The sequence below is a fragment of the Coturnix japonica genome, chromosome 10 (assembly GCF_054131305.1).
Source record: "Coturnix japonica strain WE chromosome 10, WE-NBRP24, whole genome shotgun sequence".
Classification (NCBI taxonomy): domain Eukaryota; kingdom Metazoa; phylum Chordata; class Aves; order Galliformes; family Phasianidae; genus Coturnix; species Coturnix japonica.
Window position 1 is genome coordinate 1,382,901 of NC_140672.1, and position 24,686 is coordinate 1,407,586.

The following is a 24,686-nucleotide window of genomic DNA, read 5'->3' on the forward strand; positions in this document are numbered from 1 at the left end:
GTGGTTGGGAGATGGAGCAGTTTGCTGTTAGAGCTTCAGAACCATTTGCAAATTGAGGCAAAACCAGTGAGCACAGGGCCAGGCACCCAAACAGCCTTCCTACCAATGCTCCCCACTGCAGCCCAGTATAAGTCAATAGAGCCCATGCCAAGATCTGCTTCCTCCCCTGCAGCACCGTCAGTGAAGCACTGATGGTTTAAAGCTCCCTGGTGCTCACTTAAACCAAGAGACACCAACTCCCCCTAAGCCTCTGCATAAACACACTGAGCACATGCTTCGCCACACTGAGAATAGATCCCCATGAACAAAAACTGGTTCTAGATAGATAAACACTGCTCAGCATCCAACTACAAAGCGTTATCCATTGAGGGATGCAATCAGAGGCACAGCACCCAGTGAGCGCCAGTTGATCTCAATGGGCAGCCAGCAAAACCAGTGTGATGCCTTGCGTGATGCTGAGGTTTGGCATTGGTTATAGTGTTAGAACAGGGGCCAGATTGGAAGGGCCAGAATTCCCTTCCCTTTGCTGTGACAGTTTATGCTAAATGTATGTTTTCCAGCATCGTTCTCAGCTTGAATTCACAGCACGAATGACTCATTTCTGCTGCAGGAAAAGTGGTGTTTGCAGGGAGGAACCTCAGTTAAACAACTAAGGGAGAAAAAAAAACAAACAAACCACAATCACGTATAAATAAAGGAAATCAAGGAGCCAAGGGCACAGCAATGCCACCAGCCCCAGGCAGCACAGCTCAGGGATATGCCAAACACCAGCACAACACCCTCTGCTACCACCAAAGACAACACCTGAGTAGGAGACACCGGCTGACAACTGGATCTGCCTACAAATCAACCCCTGCAGCCCCTTCTGCTGCTCCTCCAGTCCTTACCCATCCCAGTGGCTTTCACTGCACTCAACACCCGGTGAAGTCATGAAGGCCTTTTCCTTCTCTTGTCTTCAAGAGCTTTATCCATCCTGACGGCTGCTGGAGCTGCTCACAATACAGTTATCTAATCAAGCCCTTCCTCCAGCAGCATCTGGTGAGGGAGCAGCAGCAAAGCCTGCACGGCACTGGGAGGATTCTGCCTGCGTGCTGCCCTCAGGTTTACCTCCAGCCCAGGAAAAACATGGCTGGAAATCCAAACCCACGCAATGGCATCATCCCCATCCCAAGGGACTGGGATCCCAAGGCCGAGCTGTCAGCATGGAGAACGCAAGCATCTCTTCTTTTGGGAGCAAAGCATGAGCTGTCAGGAAATTAGGAAGCTTGTCTGACAACACCCAGAACATTTACACTTGGCAAATTCTCAGACACCCTCAGGAAAGGTTTTTAAGGAAGGAACCCTGAGCTTTAGTTGTACCAGTCGACTATTTCCAGCTGTGTTTTATTGGCATTCCCAGAAAGCACTCACACTGCAGGAAGCCCTCACTGCCATGAGTTCTCTATGGGAGCCCAGCACGCTCCGGGCAGGACGTTGGCCAGTAGCAAGCAAACCCCATCCAGATGCACTTCCCAAACTCAACCCAAACAACGGTGGCTTCCAAATAATGGATTTACTACTTTATTTAAGAATTGAGATGCAAACTGATTGGGGAATGTTTGCACAGAGCCAGGATGCTGAAATTTCCCTACATTGCCCCCAAATTCCATCAGCTCCGTGTCATTTCCCTCCTGCTCCTAACACCGAGCCATCTCTTTTTATTACTCTTATAATGACTCTGAAATGTGCAAGTCAGTGTCCAAAAGAAAAACAAGAGGAGGAAAGAAGAGAGGTAACTCGAGCAAGATGTATTTGGGTTTAAATTGCTTCGAGCAATCATCCAATTGAGCTGACTTCATTTCATTTGCACACAGCCCTGCGAGCGGAGCGCTTTGCGTTATGGATAATCTCCGCTCTTCATTTAGAGCGCTTTTGGCAGACGTTGCCGGGTGGAAATAAAGCCATCATTTAATAAATAAAAGGCCAACACTTGGAAATGCGCAGCGCTCCTGACCTAACGAAGACTTATGTTGAGTGGAAAAGCAGCAGAGGCATATGGAGATTTCTGTGTCTGCTGCTGGCCAAGCCCTGAAGAAGCTAAAAACAAACCAGAGGTTTTTCCTTCTGCTCTCAATGCGCTGCAACCTCGCAGCAAAAACACCGTCATCAGGGAGGATGGGCTTGGACCACATCCTGGTTTGGGACTCATTCAGTCTTCCTTCCAGCTCTGGTTCAGGTCTTTTGCTGCTCCTTTGCAGTGCTTCCAAGCTGCTGTTCCAAACAGTCCCACTGGTTCCATTATGAGAAATTCAGAGCCTCTTTGCTAAAGCTGCAGCAAATCCTCCCCAGATCCCACAGCTCACTTACCCCTCAACTCTTTCCAGCACACCCTGGGCACCTGTGACAGGGAACACAGCCTGGGAGGCACTGCCAGCACCATGTCTGCACATTTCTTTTTAAGGAGAAAAAGGAAAAAAAAGTTCATCTCACCTTTGGTCATAGCATGCTGGTATGGACACTGTGATCAAGTAGTGCCTGGAGCTCTTCAGAAGGGCCTGACCCTTTCCTATCAGAAGGGCCTTCCTGGACAAAGCAGAAATTAAAAGCTGCTCAGAAGCAGAGATTTAACAATTGCATCCACTGATTTGAGCTGTTCACCTTTTACACGTTCATTCATTCATTCATTCATTGCACCACACCTTCCCACATTTGAAGCATTATCTCAGTATCCCTCTTTACCCCCAGAAGTGGGTTGTTTTCTTTTTTCTAAAGCCTGGTCTGATTTTCCTTCTCAAGACACTTGTGCCCTTTGGCAGCTCCTCACCTTTTCATATTGCTAGTTCAAGTGCTAACACCTCTCTCCCCATCAGCAGCTGTCAGGACTCATTCCTCTTTCCTTCTTGCACTGGCGGAGGTGCTGTAATGGTTTTCACACCCAAACGCATCGCTCATCTCACATTCGATTTGGCCAACACATCCCTGGCTGTGCTTATAAAAATCTCAACCCAATTTCTGTCTGAAGCCATTTATAGTTATCCACATAGGTTGTATTTTGGGAAGGGTGTGGGGAAAAGAAGCAACAGGAGCAGGGCGAGTTCAACTAAAAACTTCAGGCAACATTCTTGTAACAACACATCACTCAGGGAAGTGGTAGAGTCACCATCCTTGGAGACAGGTAAGAGATATGCAGGTAGGGCACATAGGGACATGGTTTAGCAGTGGACTTTAAGAGTCAGAGGGATGGTTGCCTTGATGAGGTTGGGTATTGATGGATATTGACTTGATCAAGTTGGATATTAGGAACAACTTATTCTCTAAGAGAGTAGGAACACACTGGCAGAGGCTGCCCAGGGTTGTGTTGGGTCGCTGTCCCTGGAGGTATTCAAGAGAAGGGGTAAATGTGGCAGTGAAGGATGTGGTCAGTGGACATGGTGGGGGTGGATCAAAATTGGGCTTGGGGATCTTAGAGGGCTTTCCCTACCTTTATGATTCTATTGACAGAAAGGCTTTCTATCGTTTGCTACCATTTCTCTTCAAACTTGGAGTAGGGAGAAAATCCCTTTGGGAAAATGTAGCTGGAATTTTTCTGCAGGATAATAACAGCACACAGATAACACTATACCTGAGTGCCAAAATACCCCCTGGACAATTAAAGGGCCCCCAGCACAAACCTACCTAATGCTCCGTCCCTGTGTGAGCCCCACTGTCTGAGAGTGTTTGGACAGTTTCTGGACAGCATCCTTCCCACACATGTTCTCACATCACCTATCACCTCCAGTGTTGAAGACCTACACATTAAAAATCCATCTCCTAACAGCTCTGCATAAGAATCCTGCTTTACCTCTTGCAGGACAGCGTTCCAGCAGCTTCAGTTTTTCCACTACAAAATAAAGGAGAGAAATCCCAGCCAGGCAAGTTGGAAACAAAACACACCTGGGAAAGGGATATGCAAAGGAAGAAGACTTTTTGCAGTTGTTTTGAGGTAGAGAAATATCAGGCAATCAAATACAGCCATTAAACAACAACTAGTGGCTTGCATAGAAAATGGCCATGAGCAGAACTGTGCTCTGCAGCTACAAGCAGCTTGGGCAGATTCATTAACACAGCACGTCCTCCAACCCCAGCAGTTGGGAGGCTGGAGCTTTGCATGGAAATATGCATCGGACGGGAAAGGTTTCTCAAGTGCTCTGGCAAAAACCAGTCTCAATCTCACTTAATATTGCATCCTTGCAAAGAGGATGAATTAAGTGCTTCTGGGAATTGAAAATAGTTTAATTAGCTTCTTCTTGGTTTAGGGCCAGCTCATTAGTTCATTGACAGTTAGGGAGAGCTAACAAAGCAGATTTCAGCACAGGAGATGATCTTCTGTAACCACAAATACCACAAAGACAGCAGCACTGTGGTCAGGTCGAGCAATAACCTGGACTACAAGAAGTTATGAGGTGCTTAGTTCACTGCATCTGTTGGGACCCCCTCTGGGCTTTCCCCACTCAAACAGTTTGCAGTCATCACAAGGAAAAGCTGGAAATGGATTCCCTGGGGCTATGGGTACATCGACGGCATTGTCATTCAGCCCATTCACTTCATGATGAACACTTGAGTCCTCCACATCTTCCTCAGGGTGAGGAAGAAGATGAGAAAATGCAGGGATTAGTCATCCTAAAATGCTGTTCCCAGCTTGTGAACACAGAACAGAACAGTCTGTACACAACACAATGAGAAAACACCTAAGAGAAGACAAGCACAAAGCCCAGCAGCCAATTCAGTAAGCAGGCACCAAGCATGGTTTCTACAATAGTGTCTGTCAATGGCACTGCTTGTGACAGCTGCTCACCCAGGTCACAGTGGTTCATCACCTCTGAAACCAAAAAACACACATGCTAAGTTCCAGTTGGGTCACGAGCATCACTGCAGCCCATTTCCTGAATGGGGGGAGGTAAAGGCAGGCCTGTGTTTTAAATGCAGCTTCAGAAAGGTGGGAAAAACCTCAAACCTACCTACCCCAACTCAAAGCAAAGGACAAAGCAAAGGAGCTCAAAGCAGAGACATTTTGCTGGGGAAACAGCTTTTGAATTGCCACAAAGGCTTTTGCAGGAGACAAAAGCAAACTATTCACCTCCATCCGATTTTGGTGACTGTACAAAGCTCAAGCATGATTCAAGACACTTTGATCATCATCAGAACCTCAAGACTCCTCCATAGGCAACAAGGAACAGGTAGGCTTCACACACAGGCTACTAAAAACCATAAAGCAGCCTTACCTTTAGAAGAGAAAGCATCACTTTGGAGCTGCATAGCCTCCAGCCACCCTTACTCTCGAGCCTCCGAGGCAAAAGGACTTACAGCACAGAGAACCAGAAAGACCCCAGCTGACTGCATAACCCTATTCACAAAAGGAGGGATCAGTTGTGCTTAATTTAAAACCAGGGAAAGCCCAGGTTGGGGGGATTGTAGAGGCAAGCAGATAAAGCAGGGCAGGTGTTCCCTTTGGGATCCAGCTGTTTTAGGAAAATATGTTACTGCCTCTTGGGTGCCATCCTCCAAATCTACAGGGCAGCCTATCTGCCTGTTCTTATGTCACCCAAGCACGAAGTCCTGTGCAGGATATTGGGTGGTTAGGACCACTCTCCTGGGAGATGGCAAATCTTGAACCCAACACTGTGTCACTTGCACATGGAGATGGGGTCTGACCCCTCGGATGGAGCATGGAGGACCTGAGGCTGCAATAAGGTCGTCTCTGATGGTTCCCTTCAGCAGATTTTCCTCCCAGAGAATCGTGCTTTGTATACGCTCTCATTGTTTGATGAGCCCCAGTGGGATTGCTGGGAGACCTATAGGGGAAGAGGCTCCTGTCCTGCTGAAAACACAACAGGAAAAGTCAAGGTTTTTCCATCTGCTGATTACAAAGCTTTGCTTTGCTCTCAAAGGGCTGGTGGTGCATGCAAAGGTATACAAGCATCCCTGGGAAAAGGAAGGAGGGGGATTGTTGGAACGTCACACAGAGAACAGTGCTGGCACCTTCACAGGGACCTGTAAGCATTAATTAGCTGTCACAAGCTTGCAGTAGTCTACTCACTGCTGCCAAGCAATGAGTACATCTGCTCTCTCTCATGCAGGGTTTCTTCTTTGGGTTGATTTTTTTCCCCTTTTTTTTCTCTTCTGCAATTAGATAAACCTCCCCCTTAAGGGACATACCTCCCAGCTGCCCAGCCTGGCCATGCCATGACACACGTGCCCATCCGCAGCCTGCTTCAGGTTGCACTTCAGTTCCTCACATAGCAGCAGAACAGGGGAAAATAGGTGGTTCTTTCCAACAGGAATGTGCATAATGCATCACCTCTTTATTTCCAGTGAGAAAACGGTGGAGAAATGGGTGTGACGGCTCTGTGCCCTGCAATGGGGTGCTGTTAATCAGGTGGGGCACAGAGGGGCTTGATGGAATGGGGGAGGGTTTGCTGTGGTGCACTGAGGTGGCTGCTGAAGCTGCCCCCCATTGCCAGGGCCTCCCCTCCTTTGGGCTTTGGTCGTATTCATATTAATGCCCCAAAGCAGCGAAGGGAAAGGTTGGAAACAGTCGCTAGCAAACCTCCCCAAGCCGGCTGGCTGCTCAGCCGTCCCTCTGCCGCATTTTTAGGCAGTGCTGCCATCGAGCGGTCCGGATGCAAGAAGAAGGGACCCTCAGTGCAGCTCCGGCTCTAAGCTGAAATCCACCTCCTCGTTCGTCCGTCCCGCCGTTAAAAAGCTCCGTCTCACTTCAACAGCGGAGCCTGTGCCAAGAACTAAAGATTTTCGGAGTCCTTCCTGCTTGCTTCAGCTTATGAGCTGAGCATCCTCCCTACACACGAGTAGCAATGCCGTTCCCACTCCGGGGTTCGCAGTGTTGGTTTCCAGCGGTTCCCAGGTGATATCGGAGTCCGCAGCATCCTTTAGCAAAGCTCTGCTTCCAGAGGTGCTTTTTGTCTTCATTGCATCGGTGCATCCTAAGGGAAAACCATCGTTCCCAGCACACAGCGGTGCGCTTTGCGCCCACGCTCGGCCATAACACGATACTGGATGAGTAAGTTAAAATCACCCCCGTCTGGTGGATGTCAGAAACCTGGACTGGGGGCAGAGAGCTCAGTGCCTGCAGATGAACCACGTACAAATTACAGCGGTAATTTTCGGAAGGATTTACCGCCCCCCGGGAGCTCTTTCCTTGCTTTGTATTAGGGAAGGGGCACAGAGCCGGACCGCCCCGTTGGCGCTGCTTTAGGCAAGAAAATCAAAGACCTCATTACGAAAGTCAAATATTTGGGTTGGGTTTTCGTTTTTCGTTGGTTGTGTGAAGCCGTTGGGATCGATCCCCCACCCCCGCCTGTCCACTGGCAGTACGGAAGCTCTGGGGTGAACGGGAGAGGCGAACGCAGCAGAGGGAGGTGAGGAGGGGGCGAGGGGCAGCTGGGGGGGGAGCGGGGGAGGGCTCTGGGCTCCCGGCTCCGCTCCCCGCTCTCAGGCACCGCCCGCGCCGCCTACAAAAGCAGCGGCAGCATCCGAGCTCCGGCTGCGCCCAGAGGGTCCCGGCCCCGCTCCAGCATCAGCCCGGACCGAACCGAAGCGACTGGAAGGTGGGAAACGCTGCCCGGCCGTGCTGCGTCCCTGCACAGAGAGAAGGGGCTGCCATCCCGACACGGCTGTGCTCTGCCATGGATACGCACGCTGCTGCGGCTGCACCCAGAAGAGGAAAGGATCAGCACCCTGAATCAGCTGCGCCTGGAACCGGGAGGGTCCCAAACCCCGACGTGGCTGCGCTCTGAACCCGGAGGGTCCTGCGCCCCGATCTACCTTCGTGCCCCAAACCTTCTGCGTGCCCTGAGCCAGCTGTGCCCTTATCCAGGACGGTGCTGTGCTCCAAAGCATTCTCACCCCTGAACCTGCTGCACCCAGAAGCATCCTGACCTCCAAACCCAGACTGCGCTGCTCCCCGAATCATCCTCATCCCAGAGAGTGCTGTGCCCTGAAGCATCCTCCCCACCGAACCTGCTGTACCCTAAACCCAAAGGGCTCTGAGCCCCAAAGCATCCTCGTGCCTGGTCCGGCAGTACCACGCTGTAATGAATGACACCCCGCCGCTGGAAGCGGAGCTGGAGCAGCGGAGGCTGCTCAATGCCTCCCTGAACGAGTCCTATGCCAACCAATTCATCCAGCCCCCGTGGCAGGTGGCCCTATGGGCCATTGCCTACACCCTCATTGTGGTGGTGTCGGTGGTGGGGAACGTGGTGGTGATGTGGATCATCTTGGCACACAAGAGGATGCGCACCGTCACCAATTACTTCTTGGTGAACCTGGCTTTTGCTGAAGCATCCATGTCTGCCTTCAACACAGTGGTGAACTTCACTTACGCCATCCACAACGAATGGTACTACGGGTTGCTCTACTGCAAGTTTCACAACTTCTTCCCCATCGCTGCCGTCTTTGCCAGCATCTACTCCATGACAGCCATCGCCCTGGACAGGTGAGCACCCAACCCCTCCCTGTACCCTGTGCTGCTTCCCACATTGCCTCTGCCTGGACACTGTGCTCAGCTCCGCCTGATATCTGGCCAGGGAAAGCACTGCAATTCAAATGGAGCTCTGTTCAATAAAGGAGACTGAGATAGAATCCCTTTCCTTGACCTGTTTGCAGGTGGTTCAGGGAATCCTCTGTAGGGAATCCATTCTCAGCTCTGCCAAAAGAGCTCATAAAAAGGCTCTTGTAACCCATTAATGCATGTTGGTAGTGCATACAGGGCTTGCACTTCTGCCACTTTTATATCCTTTCCCTTCCCAGCTCATCTCCAGAGCAGTCCATTCCTTTTCCAACCTCCTCATTTAGCTCACTGCTTAGCACAGAATGGTCACGTCACTAAATCATGCCTGTTGGATGCACTGCGGGAGCCCTTTCCTGGTTCTCGATCTCAGGTGCTGGGGACCTCAGAGTGATGCTTAAACTGCATGCTGTTGCATTGCCTGCAGAGACACAGAATTTCATAAAACCACCTGGATTTTATTACCGGGGAGTGAAAGGGGAGGGAAGTCCCATGGATGGCTGTCATTGGGCTGCAGCCAGTACAAGTGAGCTGCTTTCTTCCCCAGCAGCTTTCTGGGGGTGCTGCTGGATGGCTGAGAGCAGCCAGCAGAACAGCATCCCATGTGTGTTCTGCCAAGGATAGAAGTTGGGCAAAGCCTGGCAGTCTGTGGTGGCACAGAGCAAAAGGTGAGGAGCGTGAGTTAGCCATGTGCTGAGGGTCATCCTCCAGGCACAGCTGGTGTGTAACACCCTCCAAAATCTTTAATGTATGTCTTTAATGCCTTTATACATTGGTGCTAGGGATGAACTAAGGCTCCCAAACAGCTCTGCAGTTCCCTCCTGGTTACCAGTGCTCCAGGCACGATGCATTTTCCAGTGCAATTGATTTCCTGAAGACAACTCTGCTGTGCAGAGCCTCTTTTTGTGCTCCTTCCCAGGGAGCAGAACACCTTCTGGCTGGGGATAAATGCAAACGGGGTGGGGGGTGGATTGGCACTATCATTCACCAGCCTGATTTGGGTTGAAGTGTAAGTACTGCACAAACTAACACGGGCATTTCCCAACAAGAAATTGCAGCACTGCTACAGATAGTACAGTGACAGCTTGGGAAACAGAGCTGGAGATGGATGATGCTCTGGTTGTTAGGAACAGGCTCAGGTTTTGTTTGTCTCTGAGGTGGTTAGGAGCCTGCGAGCCGCTTCTCCCTGTGATGAATAAGATGCAGCTGAGAAGAAAACTATGGCAATCATAAAAAGGCTTTTGCTTGCAACTAGGACTGCGTTTTTACCTGGAGCTGTTTCACACTGGGCACAACCACAATAAAATAAAATAAAATAAAACAAAGGTTAATCTTACCCAGAGACACAGAGTTCTGAACACTGCAACAATGGCAGGAAATGCAGGAGTTGGGGTTGGCAGCTTGAAGGTCTGCTCAGGAAAAACAGTGCCGCTGCCACGCAGCATCCTGCAGCAGTTGGGGGCCAAGCAGCCCACTCTGGAACTGCACAGCACGGCCTTCATCATTGGGTGTGTCAGTGCCAGAGCACAACGTGTCCACTTCTGGCTTTGAACGCTATGAATGCGTGCACTTCAAAGAGCCGTGAGATTCCGCTTTCTCCAGCTTCCCAGGAAAACTGGGAGCCTGTGTTGTATCCAAGCCACTTTGCAGCCATATGTAGGGACATCCAGAGTGGGTTTTTTCCTATTTCCCCTGCAGTATCTGTGAGGAATGGGATGGAGCATCGCCAAACAGCCAGCATCGTCCCTCTCCTTGGGACTCAGATTCATTGCTGAGCACTTCCACTCGCCCACACTGCTGCAGGAGGGAAGGACCTCCTTGCTGCCAGGTGAGCAGAGTAGAAGGCAAAGATCCTGGGTTATGTGTGGAATCAGAGCCAGACCAGCACGCAGGGCTGGGAAATCAAACTGGGATCCTATTTATATGCCTCTTATTTATTTTTTTTTTAAATCACACTCCATTAAATGTCTCAGAATCCATCCATGTGGCAGCAGGAGCTGTAGAAGCACCAAACCTTCAAAGCTTCCTTCACCTCCATGGCTCCTAAAGCCACCAGCCTGCAGCAGAGACCCGTTCATATCTCCACAACCCCACACTATATGCAACAGAAAAGATGGAAACCCTAGATGGAAATAGAAATTATTTATGCTTGAACTCCCGGTTTAGATGAACCAGCTGAATACCAGGAATACATTCACCAGCTCAATGACCCCGTGCCTTACCCAAGAGGCGATTACTGCAGATAGAAACCCTCTGGAGAGGACAAATTACATCAGTGCACAGACATATTAATTAGTCATTTACGCCCTAATATAGCACAAGTTCTTTTAATCTTGACTTAATGGTCTTCTGAGGCTTGCAGGGCAGAACTTTGATTTGTGCCTGACAATGTGTAACCGTGCCCTGCTGGGATGGGATTTGGAAGAAGAGCAAGTGGGAGGGAAGGGAGCCTGGAGGGACGAGCTGAATTCAGCAGGTCAAAAGCTAACTGGCATCCTTTTTTTTTCCTTCTTTTGCTGTGATAAATATGCAATGAATATGAAATAGCAACAGGATGGTGGGTGGCTGGGCAGTGTAGGAGCTCAGGTGTTAGATGTGCCTCTGAGGTGCTTGGCTGCAAGCAGAGCATTGGCACAAGCCACCGCAGGGGAGATATTCTGCTTATTTGATGGCTTTCCTAATTTGGCCCTTCGTTTTTTCTTAACGCTTTGATGGCTCAGCTGAATTAATGCACTGAGTGCAACAGATCTCAGGTTTATCAGCCCTGTTTCCCACACTCATTCCTCAGCTCTCAATGGGTGTCATGGGGCTATTTGCTTTCCTTAGTCAGCACTTGGAGAGGTCATAGAGCCCCCCAAGAGGGTTGTGCTGTGCTTTGGATCCTCCTCTCCCATCCCATCACTATCAGCAATGCGATAAACGCTGGGGGGGGGGGGCTCTGCCTCCTCCCCACCCTGCTGCCATTTCTGGGCTTTGGTTCTTTCTCTTCTGTCTGCATTTGGCAAAATTCTTTCTTTGGAAAGAGATGTGTCACATTCATTACCCAGGCAGGCTCCAGCTTTCCAGATGCAATTAATAGTGCATTTGAGGCAGTGTAGCCATCTAGCTATGTAATAAGTGATACACTCGGAGCTACCCTGCTACAACACAGTACTCAAATGCTATTGCTTCACCATGGTAACAACCCCCACCCCCATCTGAAACACAATAAAATATTTAAAACAACAACAAACTGCATTACCTATGTCACCAAAGGGAAAGCATCTGGCCTAATGCTGTGTCCTTCAGTGCAGTGGATATATAAAGCTGCTGGCAAATGGAGCCATCTTCAGTTCCATTGAGTTCTGGGGGAAAGGAAAAAGGGATGAGAATCAGCGTGAGGGTGAAAGGAACTGGGCAGCCCTCAGGTGTGAAGCTCCCATCCCAAAGGTGAGCAGAGCAGGCCATTTCATCTTGAGGAAAGGGCATCATTCATTCTTCCCAACTCAACATCTCCTGCAGCCCAGTACGAGCTTCACCCCCTCAGAACACTTGCAGCCTATCAGGAATAAAACCTTTCAATTAATGCAAGAAGTCTGTCCTTAAATCTTCAACCAAGAACCCTCTCCCCATAGAAAAATGGGATGTTGGGAGCCCATGGAGGTTCTTCACCTGCTGCACATGGGGATGTGCCTTCCCCTCCCTGGCTCCTGCAAACCACCACTCCTGTCTGGCCAGGAGAAAAGAATAAATCTCTCTAATAGGATACAGGGAGATGGGCAGAGCGGGGCCACAGAGGCACTTTGCAAGGAGAAATACGAGCGAATAAACTCATTAGCCTGCTTTCAAGGATCTGCTTCCCCCCAGAAAGGCTGGGACCTGCAGCACTTCACTCTGATCAACATCTCTGTGCCCCAAATCAGGCGTGCATCTGCCTGCAGGACCACTGGTGACTTGCAGGTGCCCTGGAAAATCATAAGTGCAGCCCCCAGAAAGGAATACACACCATCCTATAGGGGAAATAAACTGGAAAGCTCAACCAGTCAGCAAGGAGCTGAGAGATGTTTGGGGTGGATGGACCCAGCACTGGAAGAAGGCAAAAGCAGCTGCTTTGTTTCCCCACTGATGTTTTCCTACCCCAATATGAGCATGACAGTAGCTGTTAATTGAGCTAAAGAGGCCATGAAACCGTATTCTGTGCTCCTCCCTTCCCTGCAGTATAATTTTGCATCAAGTGAAAGAAAAAAAATAACAAGGATGCAGTTATTAAAACGTTGGGACAACTCTCTGCTTGCTGATACGATTATTATACAATTAGGCAGTATTTTAATATGAAATAATGATCAAATTATTCTCAGGATGTTCGCACATTTCCATCTATCTCCAGTATCACCAGCTCCTCCAAGCAGCCTGGACCTTTATGAACCTTTTTCCTGGCAGCTGGGGAATTGCTGCCAAGCAGTAGAATGTAAAGCCAGTGTTTCCCAAAGCACCTCTGGTTGGCTTCCTCCTGCCCCCTTGCCCCCATCCGTGTAGCTCTGGTACATCTGTTTTCTTCTTTGACTCTTCAGTTGTATTAGTTTTGCTGTCTTTATTCTATCGTGGTCACCAGAGCATCACAGACAGATTGGTGGTGGTTGGAAAGGTCCCTGGGCAACGGGGTTGGGGATTAACTCATTGTTTTATCAATTGTTTGGGCATTTTATTACGTTTAAGGGCCTCTGCAGCCACAAAGTGCTTGAAGCTGATAAGGAAAGTCCTCCAAAGTGCACTGGCAGGAATTAGGTCAGTGGAGCAGTACCATAGGGTAACCCCAACCAAACCTCCTCCAGCTCCCACAATGGAGCAGTGGGGATGTAGAAGCCCTGAGAGCTCAGTGCACTGCTGGCAGAGCAGTGCCAGCATCCATTGCCTTTGCTCTTACTCACCAGCTTCTGTTTCTGGCACCAAAGAGCTCGCAGAGATTTTAGAGGGATAATTATCAGGTGAATTTGCAGCTGCACAAAGCTGATAAGGTTTGGTACCCCAGGGCAGGGGAAGAGCTGATGGCGGTGCATATTTCTCTATTAATCACTGCACCTTTGCTGCAGCAGATGGACATGTAATGGAACACGGGGACTATTTTCATCCAGGAGAAAACTAAAAGCAAAAGCTGCCCATCGTCTGAAAAGAGTGGGGGGGAGTGGAGAGACAGAGAACACTGCAAATGCCTCGGGCTGTAACATGCAGAGCAATGCAACGTTTTTCCTTGTTGTAGAATGACAGCATTACCAAAGCTTGACATGGGGGAGGGAAATAAAACATTTGCTGTGTGCTCACTTAATCCTTCCAGCTCTGCTGGCTGCTGTCAGCTTTGCAAAACCAGATTTGCAGAAGGATAAATTCAATCTGCCTCGTCGTCACTGGAGTCTGCCTCATGTATGATGACTGATGTTCAGGATGGAAGATCCCATGAACCAGGCAGATATGGGGCAGCTCCAGTCTGCTTTGTTTTGGTTCTTCTGTTTGGAAGCCTTTGCACTGCAATCTGTGTAGATATGATTTTGCTCCAGTGCAAAACTATTGGATGCTGCCAATGCAGCTGTTGTCAGACAACAGCATCAGTTCTGAGTCCAGTACAGATTTGAGCCCTTTGCTACAAGAAAGACATTGAGGCCATGGAGTATGTCCAGAGAAAGGCAGCGGAGATGGGAAGGGGCACAAGTCCTATGGGGAATAGTTCCCTGATGAAGGAACTGGGATGGTTCAGTCTGGAGGAGGCTCAGGGAGGCTCCAAGCTTTGATTTCTTCTCTTGCTCACCTTGCAGGTACATGGCCATCATCCACCCACTGCAGCCCCGGCTCTCAGCCACCGCCACCAAAGTGGTCATAGGTGTCATCTGGCTCCTGGCCTTCCTGCTGGCCTTCCCACAGGGCTACTACTCAGTGACAGCAGAGCTGCCCAACCGGACGGTGTGCCTGGTGGAGTGGCCAGAGAACAGCACCGATGTGTACGGAAAAACGTGAGTAGGACTTTCCCAGCAGGATGGACAAATTGACCTGTATGAAATAAAAAATGTAAAAAAGTATTAAAAAAAATAGATAAAATGAAGCGGGGAAGGCTGAGACGGGATGAAAGCTCCTTGGGATGGGGGAATAAAGAATACATCTTTACAGGCTTCCCTTGATAAGAATACTCCTGTAAGAAGTAAATAGTATTGTATCAGGTGCGCCTTGGCCAGGCAATAACAGAGAAAACTGTTTGGGGATGTGTTGAGCCCAAACGCATCAAAAAATTCATTCAAAAGACAAGCTCTGAAAAGAAGATCTGCAGAACCAGCTTAGGATGAAAGGTAGATGCCTGGAGAGGAGGGCTCAGCAGCCATCTCCTTCCTTCCCACCATAGCTCCAGCTAATTACGTCTGGCATTTCCAACACATCTGGGTAACCCTGCTGGACTGCAACACATGGTCCTCCACAGTTTGCTCTTTGAGGTGTGTGAGTCATGCAGTGAGCTAAATGTCATAAGGAAAAAGGAGAGAAAAAAAATCCTCACCTTTGCAACTTCAGTCCCACAGAGCAATGAATTAGTGCCGTGAAACTGTGCTAGAGGCAAAGCAGGGGATGTGCATGCATGAAAAAGTGCTCAGAGCCAATGTGAGTCTGTCCATAAGGCAAGAGCTGAGCTGAGGATGGCCCCACTGACATCCAGCGTGTTTTCCAACCTCTGTGATCCCATACAACTGCAATAAATGCAGCAGCATGAAGAAACTCAGCCCTCAAGGGCTGAGCCCCCAGGTACCTCAGCCTGAAGAAGTGACCAGCACAGGCCCAGAGCCTCACATTGATGTATCATTTGCCGTTTGGCCACCTACCAGGGCCATTGCCTTTTCAAGAGCTGACTCAAGAGCAAAACACCACTACTGAACCATGGATAATTTGGAAGCTGGGTGCCACCCCAAAGCCTGCACGTCCCACACCCTTTGGTGAGCAGGGCATTCAGCAAACAGTTGAAGGCAGCCAGGTGAGAAGATGCTAAGCAGAAACTTTCCTTAGACAAACCTCAATCAGCTGCTGAGGACTGAAAATAGTTCGCAGCTCAGCCCTAATCATGTGTCCAAATCATGTGAACCCACTTGCACAGAGCCAGAGATCATACATGTTATCTTAGTGCCCCCAAAATAACTGCAGATGGGTGTTTGGGCCCCTGTCAAGCATCATTCCTGCTTGCACGGCTGTAGTGCAATTATTTAAGGCAGCAGCCACTGGCAGGAGGTGCTGATCTGCACCAGGAGCTGGTGACTCAGCTCCCTTCCATTCATTTTGATTCATTAAGGGGCAAAACTGCACCACTCATTGGCTTATCAGGGAGATACCAGCCCACAGTCCAGACAGAAGCTGCCCCCTCCCATGTCCTGCCCTCCCTCCTACATGCTCCCCTGTTCTTCACAAGGTACTGAATCCCCACACTGAAGACTTCTAAATCACAAAATCCAGGCTTCCCTGCCTGCTCTCCTACTGTGATCCTTATAAACAGAGTAACAAATGGATGGGTTTCAGCATCCAAAGTACAAAAAATAATGAACCAAAAAGCAGGATGTGTTGGCAGTCCCTTTCCCCACCATGCTTCTGTGGCTCTGAAAATAAGGATGTGCCTTGCTTGCATTATTTAATGGTTGATCTGTGGCTTTTCTGCATTGCTCCCCACACTTGCAGCTGGCTTAAGACGCTGCTTTGCACAGCAACAATGAAATCTTCATCATGGAGCCACAGAGACGCCTCTTTAATTAGCAAAATAGGAAACAGTCCTACAAAATCCAGCCTGAAATGCAATTAGCCCTGGGTGGAGAGGAGGCCAAATGAGATTGCAGGTACAAAACAGGGAGGAGATGGCATGGCAGTGTGGGTCTGGGGCCAACCTCACCCCTGCCAGAGCAGCAGGAGTTGCATCAGGCATGAGCCTGACCCACGATTTACACCTCGGAGAGATTATTCAATCTGAGCTCCTAGGAGGCATGAGTGCAAGAACAGAGCAAGGCTACAGAGCCTTTATCCATGTGATAAAGTGATGCAAAGATCCTGCCCTCCCCATGAGTGCAGAAAACTAAGCAGTTGGATCAACACAGGGAAGGAATACAGCCTGGAGCAGTGCCACGCTGGAGGCAAAGGCTATTTCTACCACACTGCTTTGATGAACTGCTCGTTGACCTTTTGCTAGCAGGAGCTTCCCGCAGCTCAACTTCTTTGCATCCTGCATGGAGCTGTTCCCTCCCAGCTGTGTTTGCAGCAGTGGGGACTGAGGTTATGTCTGTTGCTGCCTAAGCAGAGCCAAACCTATGATGGACCAGATCTCAGGCAAGCTAAGACCTTGCATTTGCCATGCTGGGACATCCTGGGAAATCATGCTACATTCCCTCTGCCCCTATGAGACTGTGCTTCCAAGCTTGGTTTGCAAGAAACAGGCCAGCTGGGTAGAGGACACACTCAACAGCCATCATTTTTTCTAGGTATCACTTCTCCATGACTGTCCTGATCTACTTCTTGCCACTGCTGGTGATAGGCTGCGCCTACACCGTGGTCAGCATCACCCTCTGGGCAAGCGAGATACCCGGCGACTCCTCTGACCGCTACCATGAGCAGGTCTCGGCAAAGCGGAAGGTAAGGAACCTCAGACACAATAGGAGCCATCATTCAAGCCTAATCCCAACTAACCACAGCCAGAAAGAATGTAGTGAAGTAGAAACAGGCTGTTGTTCCAAAAGAAGCAGAGCGTGTCCTCCAAACATGTGTCCTCCATGATGCTGAGCGTGTGTTCCCTGCTGGAAAGGTCTCTGGGGTGGCTTCTTCTGGAGGGTGACATGTGACAGATGTCCTCCCTGCCCTGTGCTTTCTTTTCCTCACAGGTGGTGAAGATGATGATCATTGTGGTGTGCACGTTCGCGCTGTGCTGGCTGCCCTACCACATCTACTTCACCCTGCAGTATATCAACCCCGATTGGTACCTGCAGAAGTTCATCCAGCAGGTCTACCTGGCTGTCATGTGGCTGGCCATGAGCTCCACCATGTACAACCCCATCATCTACTGCTGCCTCAATGACAGGTAAGTAAGTCTTCCCTGAGGTCCCTGAGGGATCTGAAGTCATTCACGTTTCAAAACAACCCTCCCTACTCCTCACAGGGACTTATCAGTGGTGTTCTTTTGCTTTTATTTTCACATCTGAATGAAAAGCAATGTTGGTTTAACTGTTCAGCAACGCATAGCTCTGGCCTCTCATGTCCACTGGGGTCCTCTCCCCATCCCCACTTTCCTCACCCTTGCTTCTCTGCAACCCTTCTGTCCCCCCAGGTTCCGCGTGGGCTTCAAGCATGCATTCCGGTGGTGTCCATTTGTCAGTGCTGCTGAGTACGAGGGCCTGGAGATGAGGTCAGCCAGGTACCTGCAGACACAGAGCAGCATGTACAAGGTCAGCAGGATAGAGACCACCGTGTCCTTGGCAGCTGGTGCAGCCGAGGAGGAGCTGGAAGAGAACAAAAAGAGCAAACGTCTCTCCGTAGACATGACCTCCAATGGCTCCTCACGCAGTGACTCCAAAACTGTCTCCGAAAGCTTCAGCTTCTACTCCAACACGCTCACCTAAGCAGCTGCCAAACTGTGTTAGCCACCCATCAGGGTGCTGCCATACCTTTCCCTCGCTGGGATGCTCCAGCACATGATCCACCCAACATCATCACCCTAATTTGTAATGTACTGGCTTCTCTCTCTGCTGTTTTATCATCTCCTGCTGTGCTGCTGCTCACCTGCGATGCTTGAGTGAGCCCAAGATCAAAAGCTTCAGACTGATTTTGTGTGTTCCATCATGGCTCATGTCCAAACACAATCAAGGTTTTTCTGGCCTCCACGTTGCTCTCTGCCTCTCCAACCTGCCATGAGCTGGTAGGCTGCAGAAATAGAGCAGAGCTGGGTTTTTTTCCTTAAACCAGAAGTACAGAGCTGGCAGGCACTCCCTTGCTCTCTGCAGGGCAGCATGTGTCTCTCACTGCATCCATCCTCCATGTGAAAACGAGCCAATCTTTCCTGCTCCCGACATTAATTTCATTCTATCCTTCCCAGTCGAGTATCCAGAGTGGTATTCAATACCAAAATTAAGCAGAAATGCTGTTTTCAACTTCAGGAGCCCAAACTCCCTTCTGACACCACTGGCCACTCAGTGCTTCAGCAGAACGTGGTGGTTTTGCAGTCTCAGCTCATCTCTGGCACCCACTGTTCTGCAAAGAGCCACTCCACAGCCCAGCTCAGCTCATCAAATCAGGGCTCTTGAAAAGGATTGGGGAACTAAGCCAGGCTTTGGTTGCCATTGATCATCCATCTGTGCCAAAATCAATCACTGTGATTTCATGCTGGGCTCAAGGCGATACGTCACGCATTGATTTTGGAAGTCTCTGGAGCTCTGGAGAAGAATTGACTGAGTGGACAAGTTCTTCACAACCTGGAAGTGCTTGGAGCTGCTCAGAAAGGGGCACAGGAGGTTTCCATCAGAAAAACAAAGCTTTGTCAACAATGTTGGAAGGGTGACATGAATTTTGCATAAGTTTTGACTCAGGGGAGAGCTGAAAAGATTTCACTCACACTTTCTGGATTTTGTTTTAACCAGGGGAATGTTTCTCTTTTCTTCTCCCTGGCTTGTGTATGAAGCATTAAGTTTATGATGTAACTTGGATGTTTGATATGTTCTAGTCCTGTTCTGATGGTGCAATTTTCACTGGGGGCTGCTCTCAGCAAGGGCTCCTTTGGTTGGTAAATGTAAGAAAATGGGGAATAAATGAAATAAAATGAGAAGTTGGCCAATGTAGCTCGTTAGGAACAAACCCACCAGTCTGGGGCTGTTGTATTGACTGCTCCTTCCTGCTCGAGAGCTGCTGGCATAATCTCTCACTTTTTTTGGTGCAGAAATTAGACTCCCAAAGTGGGTTGAACTTTGCCACAAGCTCCACAGGTGCTGTGCTGCCATTACGTGAGAAGGTGCTACAAACCAGAGCCAAATGCTGATTTACTTCCAGCTGCCAACCCAAAAATCAAGGCAAAAGTGAATGTCTCAAAGTGCAGTGGAGAGCCAGCAAGTAAGGCCAGCAGAGATGTGGTCCACAAGCACCATCCTTGAGCACACAAGTTTGTGTTGGCTTATGAGCTTACAGAAGTCAGCATTCAAATACACAAAAAATAACCAGGCTGCCTTTTTTCCTCCTCTGTGTCTGATGCCCTCAGGATGCTGTGATCACATTTAGGCTCCAGGCCAACCTGTGGGATGGGGTGTTTGGGGTGGAGCTGTGTCCATGCTGATGACATCCAGCTTTCCTATCAGCTCAATGGCGATACAGAAGCTTCTCCTACTTCATTAAGCCTGGTTTTCTAGTTATCTTTCAGATCTCTGGTTAGAAATTCAATTGCAAAGCAAGAGAGTTTCTTTGCCTCCTTCCTGATTCTCTAAAATGCAAGACCACACAGCCAAAGCTCCCAGCACAAGAGCACCTCGCTTTTGCTTGCTATTAATAATTATAGGAACAAAACCCAACCACACAGCTCTCAGGCTTCAGCAACCTGTTAGTCTAATCACACCATCCTGCCCTCCTCACCCCCCCAAACCTGTCTCCAGTTGTGTAATTCACATGGTGGTTTTAATGAAAAGCTTAACATCCAACTTGGCCCCTTCTCTCATGGCTTATCTGCCCAAAATACCATCACTGTTGGAGCTTCTATCACAACCATCAGTGAAATGTGCTTTCTGGGGCATGTCAGGGGAGGGACAATGAATCCCAACAGCAGCTGAGGGTATGAGAAGACTCTCGGGTATCTCTGCCCTTAACCTTTCCATCCCAGACAAAAGGCTTCCAGTTTCAGTGCAATACAATATGCCTGAGGGATGTGATGGGACAAGCTGCACTGCAATGTACATTAAGGGTTTGGGTATTTGGTGTGGTGCAGTGCATAGGAGCTTTGGGTGAGGTTCCTCCCATGGTAGCATCTCTATACAGCTAAAGCCTCCCTACACAGAGCCCTCCTGTTCCAAATGGCCTCTCTAATTATTGGGTTTCATAATTCCCAGTGGATTTTCATAAATAAATGTTTCTTTTGTCGAGGCTATGTTGCAACTGGTTAATGAGCCCGTGGCTGTGGGAGGCAGTGATGGGAGCAGCATGGTGGGAGTGGGGCAGAAGGGGTGAACCAAGAGCAGGTTATAATTCACAGCTCTTAATTAGGGGAGCATTGCTGAGACACATTTGATTGGCATCACTGCCAAAAGCCCTGTCCCATATGCCTATTAAGCCCTGTTTCTTTATTTCCAGGGGTTACTTTATCCTATAAAAGGGAGAGGACAGATGGTGACACACGGTGCTGCTGTGCTCCCACAGAGCACTCTCTGCAGTCACTTCTCAGTGACAATCAGCTCATCTCATCCAAAGTGAGGTCAGCATCAACACATCACCCATCCCAAAGAGGTTCACATCAGTTCCAATACACACTTGCATGCTTCTTTGCTATAAGAAATACTCACTGTCACAGTGATCTGCTGCAGGAATCGTACAGGCAAATCCAAATTCCCCATGCCCCGGCCCATAGCAATTTGCTCATTTCTTCTCCCTGCAATCAGATACGGAAACCTTCAAATCAAAAGCACCCCGGTGGCTTTGCATCAAGGTGGAGGTTCTGGGAAGGATTTAAGGAGACAGATGGAGGGATTGTGCCCTATATTTTCTGCCTGGCAAAGTACTGCAGAGCTCTATCAATATCCTGCTTCCCCAGCTGAGACTGCTGCTTGTTGGATGCCATCACCCTCAGGCACAGCAATCAGCACGCATTGGCACAGTTGATGCTGTACCTGCAAAACCCTCTGGTCTCATTATCAGAGCAAAGCCCAGGTGTGCAGCAGAGACAAAAGGTCAGGCTGAAGTACAGCAGTGAAAGCAGGACGTAGCATGAGCACAACAGAACAGCTGTCCAGAGCAGCAGCTTGTTTGCACCTGTACACTTGTCTTTTTATAGCAGCCATCCTGGCAGGTAATGCAGACATCAGTGACACCATCAGTCTGATTATTTACTATGGCAAAGACATAAGTTCAACTTGATTAACGTTTCTGGATTCCACAGTGCTTGGCATAAATGTTTGCTTAATGCACGAGTCAAAAATATCCTCAGAAAATGAAAATGAGGGACAGTCAATCACTTGCTGCTGTGCACCAGTGTGTAAACTGGGGTTTCCATAGCACCAAATGGTGTTAATGATCATTAATGATGCCAAAGAATGAGAAGCAGCTTAAGTGTGAAGTGTACGGAGGACAGAGGGTTCTTCCTATTTCTCATCTGACCTCATGACCACCCCACTTCAATTTCTGCACAGATCACGGTGGGTTTTGGTTTCCCTCTCATAAATGGGGCTACCTGGTGAATTACAGACACCACTTCAGCCTGACCAGCTTGTTTAGACCAGCGATTACGTTTTATCACTGAACTAAATGAATCTCACCGAACTAAATGAATCAAGCATTAGCTAATGAAAGATCTGAGAACCTGCTGTGGCCATTCAAAAATCAACCCAATCCAATTTCAAGTGTGAAATGAGGATTAAGAGCAGTTCCCACATTCCTGGTGCAGCCAAGTAAATACATCAAGAGGGCTCTGCATCAGCAAGACCCAGACACCTGAGAAGCAACTAAAGAAAGGAAGGGAGTGGGAGAGAGCAATTACTGCTAAATAGGATGCTTGAGCGTGGTGATGGTTCTAATGGGTTTGATTAAAAGTCAAATGTGATTAATTTGAGCAATTTGATGGGCAGAAAAGTGTCACAGTGGGGTCTGGTATGTCCTGGTGTGACTGCTGGTCTCACTGTGTGACAGCAGGTTGCTCAAGGCCTCATCCAGGACAGATATCCCTATTGGGAACAGCTTCCCGTGGCTCATGCTACAACCAGTGCACCCACAGGGATGGTCCATGCTGATCCTCTCCTATAGTGACAGGAGAAAGAAAAGAAGTGTTGTTCTGAACCACTCTTCCTCCTGTAGAGGCATGCAGCCATGATGACAACAGCAGATAATACCAGTACTGAGGGATGTGTAGTTGATTATGACAAGCTGTTGATGGCACAAAAGCATCGTCAAATGGCTGCAAATCTGCACTGAAACGGAGGAATTTAGGAATCCTCACCCCAGAGAGCAGTGGGTCTCCTTCTGGTAACTCACAGCCTTTAGAAGAGAACAAAGACTGCATGTGATTTCAGCCCCACCAACACCAATCCTGCTGCCTTTCACCAAGATAAGATCACACAGATGTAGAAGGCTGAGACTCATACCCACGACTGAACTGGAGCACAGCAATAACTCTCCAGCCACACTCAGTCCCTCTTAGATGGAGTTAGTGCTGTGGGCTCAACCATCTCCGCAGTGAGTTCCTGTGCTCAGAAATGACTGCTGCTGCAGCTCCTGGGAGCTCCTGCATATTTATCTCCCTTCATTTGTAAGGGAAAGTCACAAAGAACAGCACAAGATGTGTGAGCACAGCCAGCCACCAGCACCGTGCTGTGCCAGCGTGGCTGCTGCTGGCTGCAATGGCCTCAGAGGATTAACAGCACAGAGCATCCCTCAAATGCTTCCAAACCTACAATCTTGTCAGGACCTTGAGGACTGGAAGCTGGAAGCACAGCCTGCTCTGCAGCCCTGCTACAGGTGGTTTATAAATCTCTGCATGTGAAGAGTTATTTCATTTTACAGCTGCTGCAAAATCCTGGATTTCGTAGTACAAATACTCCAACCGGGGATGAAACATGAGAGGTTTCTGAGCAAACAAAAGTTCCAATCATTGGTGTTTACAGCAAATGAGCCAGGAGACTGCAAAGGGAGATGTGAACCATCCTTAGCCCTGACACCACCGTCAGGCCCCTTGCCCACTAACCTCCCTGCTCATAATTACATTCATTAACAGAGAGCCAAAAGGAGAGAAAAAAAAGGCCAACAAATCCAAGTTGTGTTAGTGTAATCTGTGCCACAGCCCTCCCAGACATAAAGCAGGCCCTCCTAATGAGCCAGAAAAATCAAACCATTTGCCTCTTCTGAGGTCTAAATCTCTTCCTTGTGCCCCTAGGTATGAGCAAGGCCAGACAGAAGTAGCTCTGCAACAATAACAAACAGAGCTAAAAACAGAACTTAGTCTGTTAGGGAGAAACAAATGAGAGGCTGAGCATAGGATGTCTGTCTCCAAAAAGGATCTGCCATGAAAATCAAAACCGAGTGCCTTCCTTCCTGGTCAATGGCAGCAGCTGAGCAGGTATCAAATCACTTTTTATTACTGAGAAGAGCTGCATTTGTTTAAATAAAAATAGTACCAGCAAGATAATAAGGGTTCCCACAGTGTCTGTGGAAGCATATGGAAATTAGCAGATAATCTTCAGTTTGTGGGTCATCTGTAGAGAGGTGCAACAAGTGGAGATCCTGCTTGTGCAACATCAACCTCAGGCACTGCAGCAGAGTCCGCAGACACAAGGTGACTGTGTGTGCACAGAAAGGCTGCAGACCCATGCAATAACCCAGCCTCCAACAAACCCTTTGTCACAGGCAAGTGCCCACAGCTGAGCCTAAGTCAGATGCCTGCAGCCAGCAGTAGCCTCGAGAGCCCCAGAAGGCTGCAAGCTCAATATTCCATGGCTCTATTTTTAACCTTGCAGCTGGGGAAGATCCCTGTTGCTACGCTACCTGTGTTGTGGGTCTGGAGCAGACGGCACATCTCACCCTGGAACTTGCCGAGCAGCTCAGCAGGACACAACCAAGGGGGTTTTAAATCCATCACGGCAGCTGCAGCACTCACACAGGAGTGCTCCCCTTCCTTCTGGTCTCAGCTTTCCCCTCTTCTCCAGTGCTTGCCTGCATCTCATAGACATCCCCTGAGCTCAGCATCACCCCAAAGCTCCCTGCAGCCCTGGCACAGTGCAGGCAGACAGGTGGAGAAGCGTCTTCCCTTCCTTTTTGAGTTGCTCTTCCCAGCTACTTTAGCAGCCCTTGTAAGAGCCCACAGTGCTCTGAATCCCTGCACATCTCCATCAGCGACAGCAAACATCCACCAGCAGGTCTGAGTTGTAAATCAAGTTTCCCAATATCCCCCCAGTGATGCTGTGGATTGGGAGCTGATTGAAGCAGCCACTTG

General features: G+C 49.1%; 2 protein-coding genes across 2 annotated transcripts in view; one reads left to right on the forward strand and one right to left on the reverse strand.

Annotated features, from left to right (window-relative positions):
* LOC107323670 (tetraspanin-15-like) overlaps positions 1–5,427 on the reverse strand; it is a 31,091-nt gene extending 25,664 nt beyond the window's left edge. Inside the window, exons 1-3 of the transcript XR_014932216.1 lie at positions 5,241–5,427; positions 3,821–3,912; positions 2,470–2,562 (exon numbers count right to left, since the gene is read on the reverse strand). The gene's annotated coding sequence lies outside the window, so the exon portion shown is untranslated. The remainder of the gene's footprint in view (positions 1–2,469; positions 2,563–3,820; positions 3,913–5,240) is intronic.
* A 2,642-nt stretch (positions 5,428–8,069) lies between these two features.
* Positions 8,070–20,639, forward strand: TACR1 (tachykinin receptor 1). The gene is made up of 5 exons (XM_015883061.3): positions 8,070–8,470; positions 14,329–14,523; positions 17,008–17,158; positions 17,404–17,600; positions 17,847–20,639. Exons 1-5 carry the CDS (start codon positions 8,070–8,072, stop codon positions 18,136–18,138), a joined length of 1,236 nt encoding a protein of 411 aa, XP_015738547.1. The 3' UTR covers positions 18,139–20,639.
* Positions 20,640–24,686: the final 4,047 nt, after the last annotated feature.

Bases quoted from the DNA above. Each gene is read 5' to 3' on its own strand.
- TACR1 (XM_015883061.3), top strand. From the start codon at position 8,070: ATGAATGACACCCCGCCGCTGGAAGCGGAGCTGGAGCAGCGGAGGCTG. The intron at 14,524-17,007 runs GTGAGTAGGACT...CATTTTTTCTAG, and splicing joins ACCGATGTGTACGGAAAAAC to GTATCACTTCTCCATGACTG. The intron at 17,601-17,846 runs GTAAGTAAGTCT...CTGTCCCCCCAG, and splicing joins TACTGCTGCCTCAATGACAG to GTTCCGCGTGGGCTTCAAGC.